Source organism: Grampus griseus, assembly GCF_964374135.1.
Source record: "Grampus griseus genome assembly, chromosome: 20".
Classification (NCBI taxonomy): Eukaryota; Metazoa; Chordata; class Mammalia; order Artiodactyla; family Delphinidae; genus Grampus; species Grampus griseus.
Genome location: NC_139014.1, coordinates 55,994,203 through 56,010,154, shown reverse-complemented (window position 1 = coordinate 56,010,154; position 15,952 = coordinate 55,994,203). Strand labels below are relative to the sequence as shown.

The window sequence follows — 15,952 nt, the reverse complement described above, 5'->3', positions numbered from 1 at the left end:
CCATAGACTGTAACTGTAATTGGAACCACCAACTCAACCATACAAAATTGGAATCATTCAGTGGAAAAGAAAGGGTTTTTTTAAGGTTGTAAAGTACTCTGACTGTGTAAAAAATGTGACCCAGCATGCTGACAATGGTGGCATTTCTAGAGATGGTGGCCAGGAAGTCACAGTTTGAAGGACTGACAGGTAGTGATAGATGAGATTCCACAATTATAATGGACCCTCCACAAGTGTTAATTATTTGGGGAATGATGGAACACAGTGTGGTGTTATAAACCGCCTAAATACAGAGCAGGTAGCCCTCTTTGGAAAATTGCGTAAGATTCAATTAAGTGCGGGTCCTGCTGGTGCAGAGCTGAGCCAGAAAGATCAGACCTGAGAGCTCAGCCCCAGTCTGAGAGTTCAGTGGCTCAGGCGCACAGACTTTGGATTCCAGATCTCATCCTTTCAGGATCCACACGCTTTATGCCTGTAAACATCCGCCACCCCCACGCTGGAAAGCTCCAGGAAGGCGGTAGTAAAAGATGAATTTTACGGCCACTGCTCTGTGCACACAGAGCCCCCCTGCCACGGAGCCTTCACCAGGCAGGGTCGCAGGAGGAAATTCATCCAGTCCCCGAACGCGGGCGTCCAGGGCCGCAGCGGTGGAGTCCCAGAGGGCAGAGGCGGCTGCGGCTCATTCTGACACCCTTGCGGGGCTTTCAGAGGCCTCGATCGGAGCGTGGGGCGTAAGGGTGTTAAAGTGCCCCTCAGCCCCGCCTCGAGAATTAACCGAAGCCACACACGTGGTCAGTGTGGGCCCTCAACGAACATCCCGTCCTTCCTTGGTCAGGGCTAGGACTTGCGGCGTGGTGCTGGGTCAGCTGAAAACCCTCCTAGCTAGCTCAGAATCTGCTCTAGGGTGGAGGGCCGAGGCGGGGTGAGGAGAGGGGGAGGGGCAGGTGGCCCCAGGAGGCGGCAGAGGGCAGAGCGGGGCGGGCTGGCCTTGTGTTCAGTCCACACACACACCCAGCCCCCACTCACTCACGCTCCCAGCCGGGGCAGAGCCACCCGAGACCCCCCCCACCCCCTGCTACCAACTCCACGCCCACCCAGATATGTGGAAAGTGGATTCCGAATGGAGCTAAAAGCCAAAACTGTAGCAAATGCATTGAGGTGCTCTCCAGTCAACCTGGACCCAACTTCTCTTTCAAATATGCAGTTGAAGGGCTTCCCTGGTGGCGCAGTGGTTGAGAGTCCGCCTGCCGATGCAGGGGACACAGGTTCTTGCTCCGGTCTGGGAAGATCCCACATGCCGTGGAGCGGCTGGGCCCGTGAGCCGTGGCCGCTGAGCCTGCGCATCCGGAGCCTGTGCTCCGCAACGGGAGAGGCCACAGCAGTGAGAGGCCCGCGAACAGCAAAAAAAAAAAAAAAAATGCAATTGAAAAAAGCCATGTCGTAAAAGTCCCCCATCCCAACAGAGATTGTGAACAGAGGCCAGTCTGTGCCCCTACAAACATCCTCCCCCAGCACCCCGCCTAGCCCATGCAAACAGGAATGTTTTCATGGCGATGTAAAGGTGATGTAGTTGAAGGGGAAACAATGGGATGCTGGGGATTGATAGCTGGCGGAGGAGCAGAGTGAAGCCCCAGGCAGGGCTGCAGGAGAGGGAGACAGAGTGCTGGGGGCTACCCGGTGCTCTCTCTGTAGGTGACACGCACACCCTCGTCCGTGTGACTCTCCTGCTGCTGTGCAGTGTGCGCCCTGCGCACGGATGTATGCGGCAGCTCTGAGATGCCCCAACCGAGCAGCAGCCAGTCCTGCTGGCCTCCTCTAGACTCTTCCGTTGATGATGCGCATAGGTGGAAGCTGGACTGAGGGATCTTCTTAGAAAGATGAAAATGCACCCGGGGTTAATAAAAAAAAAAAAGAAGAAAAGGACGAGGAGGAAGAAAATACAGGGCAGAGATGCAGTCTGGATCCCAAATGACCCCTTTCCAGCTTACAGAGCTGAGAGTATGGGTCAGAGAAAAGAGCTGGGGGAGTCAGGACCCCTAGTACTATGTCACGAGGACCCCCCAGCAGCAGTGAAGTCCAGGGCAGAACCTGCAGGGGGGCCCAGGACAGGAAAAGACAGAGGATACTTATGTCAACAGCTGGGCCAGCGTTGGAAGGAGTGAAGAGAACCCTAGGCTCTGAATGGGGAAGTGCCTGGTTCAGGTCAGCCTGGGAGTAAACGCCTGGCTCGTATGCCTCTGAGCTCCCTCCTCTGCGTGAGGCCACCCCTGCGCCTGCATCCCTGCGACACTTCCCCTCCCCCAGTTTCAACCAGCAAATCACACACCAAGGCAATTTGCTGCGAACACACTGCCGGCGCCGACAGCACTTGCCCAAGAAATTGTGTCCGGACGAAGATGCGACGACAGTGGTGTGTCAGCGTGCACAGACACACTAAAAACGCTCTTCTGTCAAGGCAGCCCTTACACTGGGGAGTGGAGGCAGGGCATGAATTTTGCAGGGGCTGGTACCTACCAGGGATATATATTCACTGAAGGTGCAGGAGTCACCGGAACAATGATGGAGACTTTTTCAGTCACCCGGGGCTGTTCCCAGGTCACGGAGCAGGGCACACCAGCCTGACACTCACCCACGTGCCCCCTTGTTGCCCTACCTGAGGCTCCCCTTCCAGGCCACGCCTCTCTTTATCTCTGGGCCTTTGCCTGGGCAGTTCCCTGGACCCAAGGCACTCTTCCCACACTCCAGATCTGTCTAATGAACAACACAGTCTTTCTAGACTCAGCCCAAAGGTGACCACCGCCTCCATAAAGAATTTTCTGATCCCCCCACTCCAAGTTGGTCTGGCCGTGCCCTCCTTAGTGCCTCCACAACTCCCGTACATTGTTCCCCCATTATAGCACTTGCTTTGTTACATGCCTGTCTGTTCTTTCTAGACTGTAGGCCCCCAGGTCGTAGGAACCAGGCCTTATTCATCTTCATAGCCTCAAATCCTAGGAGTGTTCCTAGAACAGATTAGGTGCTAAACAAACATTTATTGCACACTTGGAAAGAGGATGAGTGAGAGGGTGGGTGGATGGATGGATGGGGGGGCCGGTGTGGGTGAATGGATGGAGGGATGAATAGAACGTGGGTGGATGGATCAATGAATGGATGTATAAATGGAGGGATGAATGGAGGGTGGGTGGATGGATGGATGGATGAAAATAATAATGAAAAAAATAATATTTTTATGAAAATAAAAGTGCAGGGGCTGTCTGCCCCATGACACCAAAGCTGGAAGGATTCTTGTAGAGCTCCAGAGGCATATCTAGAGCCAGCAAAGCCCAAGGTGAAAGTCACATTAGAATGAGACAAGTTATAGTCTTTGAAAAAGATCCTCTTGCTTTTTTTTTTTTTTTTTTTTTTTTTTTTTGCGGTACACGGGCCTCTCACTGCCGTGGCCTCTCCCGTTGCGGAGCACAGGCTCCGGACGCGCAGGCTCAGCGGCCATGGCTCACGGGCCCAGCCGCTCCGCGGCATGTGGGATCTTACCGGACAGGGGCACGAACCCGCGTCCCCTGCATCGGAAGGCGGACTCTCAACCACTGCGCCACCAGGGAAGCCCCCTCTTGCTTTTTTGAATAAACAATTCACTTTTTGCTCTTGTCACGTTCTCTCCCACTCGCAGACATTTTTACAATGGATACCGTTGTAATCTGTTACCGACTGATTGGTGGATTTGATTTTAGTATTTTATTTGATTTTATTATTAGTCACAAACCATGGGTAATTCACTTTTTAAACTGATCTTTGTTGCTTACTGAAGTGCTGCATCAGCTACCACTACTTAGTTTCCAGCCAGCACAACCAGCAGTTCTGTGTGTGACCCCAGGGCAGGACCAGGGTGTTGCTGAATTCTGATTGGGTGAATCCTCCTGTGGTCCAAATGCCGTTTGGGGGATGCTCCTACGCAAGACGGCAGGTTGTGGTTCCCGTCCTTGCAGGGAAGTCACATTCTGTATTTTATATAGTACATAATAAGTCTTATCTAGTCTATGTGAATACTTAACAGTGTATAGTTTGATGGTTCCCGCAGATGAAGCTTCCCTAAATACAACATTTCCTCTCGGTTCTGATTCCAGTCAAACGGCAGTGTTTAGATAAGTTCTAACACCACATCTGTGATCCATTGATGATGGCTGTCATCTGTCATCCATTGGTGATGGCTGTGCAGGATGCGGGGAGGGGCGCAGTCATCTGGTTTGCCTTATAGACCACCCCCTATACTCTACTACACCTGGAGGTTATCTATTCTGAACCCAGATGGTGCAGATGAAAAAGCTAGGTCCCCCAGACAGGACAGCAGGGTAACAGCACAGCCAAGATTAGGCTGTCCCCTGACCCCCAGTCAGGAGCCTTGCAGTCGGACAGACCTGGGTTTGGCTCCTGCCTCTGCCATTTCTTAGCTGTGTGGTGTGGGGCAAGTTACTGAAGTTTGCTCATCTGTAAAGTGGGGATGATAATATTTAACTGGCACAGTTGTTGTGAGGGCTAAACTGTTCAATGACTCCATGCGACATTTCCCGTGTTGGGTTCTGAAGAACCCATGTTCCCTTCCCCAGATCTCTGCTGCAGCCTCCGTCCACCCACCCAGGCATTGCCTCTGCTTCCGGTGGACCCCACCCACTGTGGTAAAAGGCAAGGCACACTGATAAACGTGTAGACCGCTGGCTTCTAGTTCCAGCTCTGCCTCCTACTGTCCATGACCACAGTCTCTTTAACGCTTCCGTCTCCCAGGATATACAATGGAGATCATAAAAGTACCAACCCCACAAGGCTATGGTAAGGATTCGAGGAGTCAGTCCAAGTAAGGTGCTGAGTAAGGGCTCAGCAAATACCAGCGGTGTCTATACCATCAATTAGTCTACAGTGAGTCTTCAGTGCAAGTAGTTCTTACTCACACAGGGTCATTGTGTGGGTTGAAAGAGACGCTGTCCTTACAAGCACCTACCACAGGGTCTCCACCCGCGAGGGGTTATTATTGCTCAGTCTCTTTGCGATGACTTTTGCTTCTTCGTGGTACCATCTCTCCTGCTTTGACCTTGGGGACTGAACACTCACGAAAACCACAGGAATGGGGCGGGAGCGGGGTGGCGCCTCACTGCTCTGTGCTGCCTGCAAGGACATGCTTCCCCTGAGACCCCATTGCTGCCTCTGTTACCGACTGATTGGTGGATTTGATTTTAGTATTTTATTTGATTTTAGTATTGTTTAAAAGGAGCATAATATAATCATTTGTGAACACACTTAAATCACTCCGCGGGATGCAATAAAAACATCAAACCAAAAATTATGGCTAGAAAGCAAGCAGGCTCTGATTTCCCCTCCATCTGGGTGGGCCAGGGGGAAGTTTGTACTTGTAGTAGAAGGTGGGAAAATGAGAGTGGGGGGGATCACAGGGCATGGCCAAGAGCAGGGAGACCTCACGAGCCCACCGATCCTAGAACCTGGGGCCTCTCGGAGCACCGTACCTTTAAGGCCCTGCCCCTTACAGATGGAGCAGAGAAGCACAGAGAGGCTGAGTGACATACTCAAGATCACACAGGAAAACCTGCTATCAGCTAATCCAGGACTCAGATGTGATTTGGTGCCGAGCCCACCTCAGTGCAGAGCCAGTGCAGACCAACATGGAGGACCCTCTGCTCCTCCTGGACTGGGTGAGGGCAGCCCCCTGCCCTCATCCTCTGTACTGGGGCTGGGAGAAAGCAGGGTGGTACAATTCATTCATTTATTCACTCATTCATTCAATAAGTATCAAACACCCATTATATGCCAGCCCCTGTACTAGAGGCCTGAGATCCAGTGAACAGGAAGAGATACGAGTGTAGCTGAAGGGGTGGATGCCGATTAGGAAAGGCACGTGGAACCAGCCACCGACTGATACCTTTAATGAAGGACTTTCACAAGCACTTCCCAAACCTAGGACTCAACGAACACATGGAAACGCTGCGTGAGGCTCTTCCCACCTATTGTCTCATTTAACCCTCAGGGAGGCCCTGGGAGTTACAGATAATTAGCTCTGTTTTGCAGTTAAGGAAGCTGAGACCCAGAGTAGTTATGTAACTTAGCCAAGGCCACACAGCCTGTCTGTGGTGGAACCAGGTTCTTCCCACTTGCCCTCAGCTGTGCAGCCTGGGGCGGAAGAAGAGAACAGGCCCTGGGAATCTGCGGACACACCTTAAGGTGGTGGCAGGAGGGGTCTGTGGCAAACAGGAGCCCCTGGACAGCAGGGACCCCCATTTTACTCACCTCTCTAGCCCCAGTGCCCAGCCCGGCGCCTGGCACATCCTAGGAGTTAATGAAGAGCTTGTTCAATTAGGCTGGACCACTGGGCTGGCTGGGCTAACAAAAGCCCCACTGAGCCTTTGGTAACAGCCCAGACTGTACCCCGACTCCTGTTTCCTGCACCCTGAGGCCAGCTCCTCTGGTTGAGCACTTCTTCATCCATGGGAGCCTCACTGAGTGAGCTGAACACCCCGCTGACTACGTTCTCTGGAAAACAGCTCACAAAGGGGGTTTTTTTCCTTCACTCTCAAGGCAGTTTTTCCCAGAGTGAAGGCTTTCCACTGACTCTGATCCAGGGCCACTCTGGCCTTATCTTGATCAGTTTCACCAAACACCCGTAGGGAAGAAAACACGTTGTGAACCAAATATTCAGACCCGGATCGATCATCGGAGAGCAGCCCACCCCTCTGCCCACCCCTTATCCCGGTTTGTGTTAAGTGAGACACATAGACTCAAAACTTTGAAGATTCTGGAGGCATTTAGCAGCTCTCTGGTCCAGACCCCTTGCTTTATGGAGCAGCTAAGCAAGGCTCAGAGGTTACAGTTCCTGCCCAAGGAACCACATAAGTCACTGGAACCTCACTGGGTGTTCACACTCAGCACTTCTCCCTGGAAGCCCCAGCAATGCTCCTCTCACAATGCTACCCACTCTGTTTCATTTCTGGCACAATCACGAAGAAGTGGTCAGTCACGCACAGATAGATATCCCAGAGAGAAGACTCCGGGAGTAAAAGAAAATAAGTGTGCACCACGGGTCATCGGGGGGTGCTTCTGTGTTTCCGGTCATCAGAGTGAGTATCTGTGTTATGGATGCAAAGCACGACCAGCTCTGTTGCCTGGTCACTGTACACGGTGAGACAGCGCCCTAGTGGGGAGAAAAGAGGCCAAGAACGTCTCTGGTTCATTCAACATCTATTATTCACCAGCCACTCTTGGAGATGTTTCGTCTTGTTACAGAACGAGGCAGAAAAAAAAGAAAAGAAAAAACATGGTAACATTTGGCTTTAGAATTCCTCCTAGGGAAGGAAGTGCCTTTCCTTGAGGCTCCACGGGAAAGGTGGTTGCCATGTCACCAAGATGACAGAGGATGAGGCAACTACTTAAGAATAAGCGGATTCTGCTCCTGGAAAGGGTGGCAAAGCACATAAGGAGCGAGAAAGGAGGCGGGAGAGAAGGAAGGAAAGGAGAAAGATGGAGAGATGCTGGGCTTAGGCAAGGTGAAGGAGCTTTGCTCTGATGTAAACCCTCCTCCAACTCTGACATCTTCCTTATATTCTAACGCCCTGGGTGAGTGGGCTTTCTGTGGAGATGAACAAGGGGCTGAGTTTCACATCCTATCCATAGGACACAGAGACCGGAAGACATCAGCCAAGGGTCACAGCTGCGTTACACGTACCTTGTGTTCAAAACTCACAGTATCCCTCTGAAGTAGTTAATATCTCAGGGTGCTTCTCATGCAGAAAGAGGAGGTCCTCCACTAAGCAAGTGGCAGAGCCAGGATTCCAACCCAGCTGGGTCTGACCACAGAACACGTGCTCCTAACATGGGTGCTCCCGGCAGACAGAGAACCTCGGCCAGGTGGGCTAGTGAGGAGGAGAAGGAAGCCAAGCAGGCCAGAACGAAGACCCCGACCCAGCCCTGGGAAGGAACCTGCAGGGGAATCCCAGAGCCTAAAGGGATCTGGTCCAGGTGAGTATCGTGTCCAGCCCCTGAATCAAAAGCCCAAGTGGCTGACATGACAAAAGAGCCAGGTGGCTACCAGGGGAGCTCAGTGGGCCTCTCTCCTTGTCTCCCTCCTCCTTTATCTCTCCTCCGGTCTTTTCTACCCTTTCTAGGAGCAGAATGAACATATTCCTATGCGGTCTCATCATCGTCACAGCATCTCTCCCTTAGGAGCATCCCAGGCAAGGCTTCTGTGGGCTGCAGACACAAGGAAAAGGCCAAGGGAGCTGGGCAAGGTCCTATGAGACAGTCTCCCTCCCAGCATCTCTGACTACAGAGACCCTCCTTGAGCAGCTAGGCTAACTGCAGCGCCACCTGCTGGCACACCTCGGGATCTATGGGCTGGGAGAGGCTGGGAAAGCCAGTGGCATAGGACGTCCCAAGGCAGGGAGGGTGCAAACACAAACTTCTCTCTAGAAAACGAAAAGTACTGTGGAGAGAAGCCTCGAGACAGTGGAGCGATGACAGGCAAGCACCAGGGTATGCCATCACAAAAGTTCTGAGTTCTTTGCTCAGCTCATAAATGTGAGTAATTGTGCAAGGCCACCAGTTCCATGGCACAGTGAGAAAAATAAAAGGCTAAGGACGGATGAGTTGTTAAGTAAATGCAGGAACACTTTAAGGCTCAATCCTGGTGTCTCTCCTCTCTCCCTGGGCTGGCTCATCCACCCCACAGCTTCAAGATCCACTAAAGCCACACACACACAAACGCACACATTTACGTCTCCAGCCCAGATCTCTCTCCCAGCTCCAGAGCCCTAGATCAGCGGCCTGGTGTCCTCTGGACTTGGACATCTGCATTGGCAGGAGTTCTTATAGTAAACCCAGCACAAAATAACTTGAGCCAAAAAGGATGGCGTTTCGCTAGTCTGTAGAACCAGATTGTAAGGAGAGCAGAGGTGGAGCTGGACTATTTGTTGAATGAATGAAAGGGTAGAAAAACATGAAGACGTTTGTTAGGGGAAAGAGATAGGAACTAAGTCTTGGTGGGTACCTACTGGCTGCTGGGCACTTATTTAATCCAATGAGGAGGCTAAAAGCGGGGGCTGGGGAATGGGGGCTTTGTCACTGACTAAGTCACACAACTAGCCCATGAAAGAGTGAGGTTCAAGGTTCTGTCGGACTTGTACCACTGTCTCTAGCTCTCAAATTAAAATTACAGATGTAGGGTCTAGGATTGGATATAAGGGCTTAAGAGGTTTTAGAATCTCCAACTGCATATGCAGTACTTGAATCTCTCTCTTCCCATCCCAGCCAGGTGGTTGTATGGTTTCTGCTTGAACACTCCTCATGATGGGGACCTCACCCTCAAGATAGGGATGTCATTGAATCATAGTAGCACGTTAGAAAGTTGAGACAGAATTTATCCTTCTTTAGGATTAAATAAGAGAATGCGTGTGCTGTGCCCACCACAGTGCCTGCAACATCAATACATGTGATCATGTACCCCACTTCCCTTAGGACGACTGTTCTTGTGTCTATCTTTCCCTTGGGATGCCGGGAAACAAATCTAACTCTTCTTCCCTGAGACAGCCCTTCAGATATTTGAAGACAGTGCTTCAGGGTCCCCCTGAGGCTTCGCTTACCCAGGATAAACAAATACTCCAACACGCTTTCAGACACTCGTTGGTAAGCAAGAGTTGATGCTGTACACGCTGCGATTTTCCAGCTGCTGTGGTGTGTGAGGCTTCAGAAAATCTGATGGAACGAATGATAAACCAGCCACAGCAGGGTAGCCATGGTATCTGGATCATGACCTCTGTATAAAAAAAGGGAAGTGATTGACCCTGAACAAACAGTAGCACATCCCCAGAGTTTCACCAGCTGCATTCTTGGTCCACCCACTGTGGGAAATTGTTTTAGAAGAAGAAAAAGAAACGATAGTCTCCCAAGATGATTTTACATCATTTTAGACCCCCTGTCTTGCCAAAAGTCGCTATGAATTCTTCCCAAATCCAGTTTGTGTGCTTATCGATCCAATACTGAGCAATGTAGGGAACTGAATCCATTCTAATCATAGACTGCCAAACCTACCCCCACATACTCCCTCTTTACGGATGGGGAAACTAAGGTCCAGAGGAGAGTGGCGACTTATCCAAAGTCATAGAGGAAATCTGTGCAAAAGCCTGGTCAGCTCATGAACTCCAAAGAAAGACGAGAGAGTAACGCAAGCCTTCATGGGAAAGGAAGAAGAAAGGAGCTGTTAGAAAAAAACACAAAAGAGAAAAGCTCTGAAAGGTCCTCTCTGGAGTGTTTCTCCCTCCTTTCATCCATTTCCTATAGAGACAATGTAGTATACAAGGGCAAGATTGGAGTCAGAAATCCCTAGGTCCATATGCTGACTCCGCCACTGGCTCTGTGTTTGATCTTGAACAGACTACTAACCTTTCAAATACTCAGTTTCGTCATGAATAAAATGAGAATAGGAACAGCTCCCTCAAAGGAATGAGTCTTAAATAAAATAGAGAGAGAGAGACTTTTGGTTCTCAGTCATGGTGGAGCGGCTTATATCAGACTAACCCTTCCGGAAATAACAATTATAAACTCTGGACAAAATATTTCAAAAGTACTATTTGATGGCATTGGAGAGAGACTAAACACAGGCAGAAACTGGAGGGTACACAGCCCTTGAAGGAAGGGAGTCACACTGGGTGAAATACACATTGATTTACCTGATCTCTCCTTTGAGGGCACGTCGAGTTCTAAGGGAATATTGTAGCTAGAGCTCAAGAAGAAAGCAGCAGTCGTTGAGTTAAAAAGTCTCAAGCTAGAGTTCAGCGTTGCCAGAAAAGCTAGAAAAAATGGGACGAAAAATCCTAGAAAGGAGGGGCCTGCAGAGGCAGAGCCCCCAAATTTTTATCTCACTTCTCTGCTGCTGAGAGATGGGAGATGACAAATTGTGGAAGTGGGAAGATGTGGCCCGTGTAAGAGACTTTGAGAAGATCAGCATTTATAAGAAGGTTATAAAAAAAATAAGATAGGAAAACTGGTATTGGAGCCAAAAGTAGAAGGCTTGGGAGGTCAATGGAATTGAGGTTGTCATGCAGTAGATGCTCAGTAGTGGTCTGTTAACTGCATAAGTGAATGAATGAGCCACTGGGCCTGTCGCGGCTGAAGCTCTGGGGCTGACTGCTGCCCCCTCCTTCCTGTCTTGCAGCTCACATACCTGCCCCCGCCGTGGGGCGAGTGCCGGTCCTCGGAGATGGGACTCGACTTCTTTCCTGTTTACAGCATCACTGCCTGTCGGATTGACTGTGAGACACGCTACATCGTGGAGAACTGCAACTGTCGCATGGTCCACATGCCAGGTCAGTGCCAGGCGAGGACAGCCGCAGGGCCCCAGGACTACCTGCGACCTTCTTTGCATTTCTCACCCTGATGGGAAACTCTACACCCACTCCACGAGGATGCAAAGGGATGCTGTTCTGGGAAGACTGGTATTTGATGCCCAAACTCTTAGAGGGCGGATGGAAACCTCCAGTCTGGCAACCAAGGCAGCATCCTGGTGTCCAGAAGTGGTCAGGTGTTTGGAGGACGTTCCTCCCAACATTCAATATGTTTGCTAATTGTTTGCTGGTCTTCCCTCCTAGAGTTCAGTGTCCAGATATCTGGATGCTTACAATTCTTACATCCTGGTGTGGTACACGTTCAAACATCCAGATGGTTATTGCTTTCCTCCAGATGTTTCCCTTCTTGCATCCAAATGTCTAGCTCTCTTTCAAGCTAGGCAAGAGTCCATCAGCCAGCAAATGAATGCATGTGTACTGACATTTCTATTCTCAGACTAACAATGCACGTAGCCATCATTAGAGGCAGTTGGCTTGTCAGTAGAAGTGGAGTGGGGGGAGGGGGGCTGATTGGAGCAGGAAGAGTTTGGTACTGCAGCATGGAAGGAAGGATGACTGAGGCTGGAGTCAGTGGCCTTGGCTTCTAACTCAGGTTCCTCCACCTTACTGCTGTGTGACCTGGTACAAGTTACTAAACCTCTCTATTCTTACCTCCATTATCTTTAAAACACAATCATTTGTGGATAGGAAGATAAAATTAGGCTAAGATATAAAAATGCTTTGTTGGGAATTCCCTGGTGGTCCAGTGGTTAAAGCTCCGTGCTTCCACTGCAGGGGGTTCGGGTTCGATCCCTGGTCAGGGAACTAAGATCCCGCAAGCTCCGCAGTGCGGCCAAAAAGAAAGCTTTGTCAGTTGCAAACGTCAGTGGTGATTGTGTTAACACATGGGGAGAGGGAATCGAGAGTACTGTTGACTGAAGACCTACTATGTGCTGGGAACTTTGCTGTTATATTTCATGGCTACAATTTCATGGTTATATCATACTTTGTTTATTTAGCTAAATCCTGATGTCAGACATTTCATTCATTACCAGTTGTTTTCTGTTATAGTTGTTTTCTGTTATAACCAATGCTGAAATGAACATCCTTAGAGCTAAATTCTAAATTAGTGCATTATGATCAGTAATTGCTCTAGCAATCTAAATTTAGATTTATCGACCTTTAAAATTGCCTCTGAGCTTCCTAGAAGACAGAGCAAAAAGGGAAACACATCAGTTAAATTTTTATTATTAGAAAGGAGGAAGCATATCAGTTCTTCAGCTCTTGAAAAGAATTGGTGTTTAGGGCGAAGATAAGGAAAAGATATCGTGGTGGGCTTTAACTTTAGCACTTGGTAAAAGAAAAAAAAAAAGCTTCTGGATTTCTACAGAGACCAGAGAGAACTGAGCACTGGTAAATGCTACCTGCCTGATGCTCAGACTGGATCACCAGCCAGTGAGGTTTCCCCATGGAACCTGAGCCCAAAGCAAGCAGGAGAGATTTTAATCATTTCCGCCCCCCACCCCCACATGACACTGTTACTGGTATCTCAATTATAATGTGGAATTAAGGGCACAGCAAAGAGGAGACTAAAAAAGCAGCCCTCACTCCCCTACAGCAGTGTGGTGTGCTGGAAAGAGCCCTAGCCTCGGGGTCAGACAGACCTGGGTTCAAAGCCCACCTCCATCATCGCTAGCTCTGATGTCCTGGGAAAACAGGATTCTTAAGCCTCAATTCTCTCATGGGTGAAACAGAAACAGTATTTCCTATTTCTGAAGGTACCCGTGTGGGTTAAAGGGGACAATGCATGCCCAGGACTTAGTAGCTGCTTACCACTGCTTCCCCACTTGAACTGTCAGCGCTTTCCTATCACATATGTAAGCCAGATTGTGCAACCTGGGAGAAGTTAGCTAGACCGGTCTTGTTATCACAAAGCAGATCAGAACCCAGTCTTCTGCTCCCCCACTACCCCCAGGGCTTCTGACCATCCACTGGTGAACTGCTGCCCCTCCTAGGTACCAAGGTAGCTGGATGCAATCCCTTCCTCCAGCCCAAGGAGGGAAGGGGTTGCTGCCTGAGTACCTCTCCCTGTCTTTCTTCTTTGCAGGGGATGCCCCTTTCTGTACCCCTGAGCAACACAAGGAGTGTGCCGAGCCTGCCCTAGGTCAGTACCAGGGGCCAGGTGGAATGATGGTGGAGGGGCTGCGATCAAGACCTTGCAGAACTTCCGGGTGCAGAAGAGAGATGGGGGGAAGGGGAGTGGGGAAGGGTGAGGGGAAAGAGGCTGGAAAGGGTGGTGTCCCTGCAGAGACGGGAGAGGGAGATGGAGAGGAGGAAGGAGAGAGGGGTGGGGGAGGGAACTGATGCAAGTGGATGAGGGCTGGAAACCAGACTAGGGAAAGAAAGGAGGTAGAGAGGTGGGGGTAGGGAAGGAGTGGGTTTTGGGGGAGCAGAGAGCACTGCGGAATGCAGGGGAGCGGGCAGAGAGGATCGACAGTGAGCATCCGGGTGGGCCCCAAAGGAGATCAGCCGTATCTCCCCGCACACGCTCTCGCGGTTATTCCAAAGCTGTCCTGTCTTTGCGTGCTCCGTTGAGCCAGGCGCGTTCCCCCTGCTCCTCTGCCTTCTGCTGGGTGTTGGCTGGTCCACACCCACCCCCCGACCCTGGAAAACTTCCAGTGAGGGAGATCACACAAACAAGCTGCAACCCCCAAGCTAGACCCACTCCACGTGCCCACCTCTTCCGGACCCGGGAAATGATCTATAACCAAGACAAGCAGAGAGTATCTAAATCATCCGGACTCAAGTTCGTTCAGCAGCTGCACTTGCTGGATCTAAGTGCAGCAGCTCGGGGCTCACACGTCCAGACGCCTCCAGGAGGGCTGGCGGGAAGGAGAAGGAGTGACTTCCAATGGATGCAAAGCCTCAGTTCTGTGTCCTAAACCAGCGAGCAGAGCAGGTGGGCGTTGGCTACGAGGGAGCCCCAGAGGGAGTACCGCGGAGCCCAGAGTTTCAGATAAAATGGTCTCCCACACTCGCCTTTGGAGAACAGCCCCCTTTATAGATGAGAACTGAGGCTAGGAGCAGAGAAGAAGGCCCTGGGGAGGTGAGGGGTCCGGGACTCCCTCGGAGCCCATTCTCCAAAAGTGGAGCCTTTTCAAAGATTTACAAAGGGTGACATAACAGTGAAGGAAACAGAAGAAAAACAGGACCAAGAGTAACAGAGAAAGAGTGGGCACATTCTATGAGAGCTCACACCCTCATCAACCGGCCCCCCTTCTCTCCACAGCCCCCCACCCCTCATTTACCCGGTGGCACCTCCTCCTAGCTCACTCCTCTGCTGCGGGAACCTGGCTACTCTGGGCCAGGAGGTCCACCTGACTAAGCCCTGCCTCTCTCTCCCCTCCAGGTCTGCTGGCGGAAAAGGACAGTAATTACTGTCTCTGCAGGACACCCTGCAACCTGACCCGCTACAACAAAGAGCTCTCCATGGTGAAGATTCCCAGCAAGACGTCAGCCAAGTACCTCGAGAAAAAATTTAACAAATCAGAAAAATATATCTCGTACGTTAAGTGGACGTGGTGGATGGCGGTGGGGGAGGGTGGACTAGGAAAAACTGGGGGGCAGTCGAGGGCAAGGTAAGCGATTACTTCTATTTGGCAGACATTAACTGAGCACCTGCTGTTTGCCACGTTCTGTGCTCAGACTCAGAATACGAAGACAAAGCGGATTAAGATGCACCCCCAGGCTTTAAGGAGCTTAGAGTCTGGTGGAGCGACAAGTACAAAGCTGAAAGCTATGTAGGCTGATGCAGGTAATAAGAGAAGTGGCTGGCCGCACCTTGCGTAGGGACGCTGTCAAGGAAAGCTTCAGAGATTTTTTTCTTTTTGCATTTTTTTTGTTAGTTATCCATTTTATACATATTAGGGTGTATATGTCAATGCAGAGATGTTTTTACAGGATGTAGAGGAGTTTTCCAGGCAGGTTTTGCACATTCTGTTCCCTCTGCCTGGAATGCTTTTCCTCTCACTCTTCACCTAGCTGGTTCCTCATTGTGCAGGTCTCCATTTAAACGTCATCTCTTTGGACGACTAAATTAGTCCCCTCCTGTCATTTTTCTCTCGAAGCTCTCTGGTGTTTTCCTTTATAACACACACCACCATGTGTAATTCTATATTCACGTGTGTGTTTCCTGCAATTAACTTGCCCACTTCACGAAAGTGAAGCTCCTTGAGAGCAGGAACTTTTCTTGTTTTGTTCTCTGCTGTGGAGTGTCTGACACAGAGTTGATGCTCAACTATATATATATATATATCTTTTAACAGAATAAGTGAAAGAAAGACACAGGAGCAGAGGGTGTCCCAGGCAGAGCCTCAGCAGGGAAAATCAGTGAAGGGCAGACAAGATTAGGGGAAGGGGAGGCTGGGGGAGGTGACTGTGTCCAAGGTAGAAGATCCTGCAGGCTGAGCTGGGCGGGGGTGGGACGCAGAGAATGGACTTATTCTAAGAGGACAGGCAGCCACAGAAGAACTTCCACCAGGCGAGTGACAGGCTCACATTTGCCGTTTAGGTAGAACCTT

At 50.4% G+C, this 15,952-nt stretch overlaps 1 protein-coding gene across 2 annotated transcripts in view; it reads left to right on the top strand.

Moving 5' to 3' along the window:
- ASIC2 (acid sensing ion channel subunit 2) overlaps positions 1-15,952 on the top strand; it is a gene marked incomplete at both ends in the record, with an annotated part of 1,020,042 nt that overhangs the window by 995,651 nt on the left and 8,439 nt on the right. For both annotated transcript variants that reach the window (XM_082678519.1, XM_082678518.1), the window contains 3 exons: positions 11,204-11,354; positions 13,480-13,536; positions 14,782-14,935. In XM_082678519.1, coding sequence (XP_082534645.1) covers positions 11,204-11,354; positions 13,480-13,536; positions 14,782-14,935 — 362 coding nt within the window. The remainder of the gene's footprint in view (positions 1-11,203; positions 11,355-13,479; positions 13,537-14,781; positions 14,936-15,952) is intronic.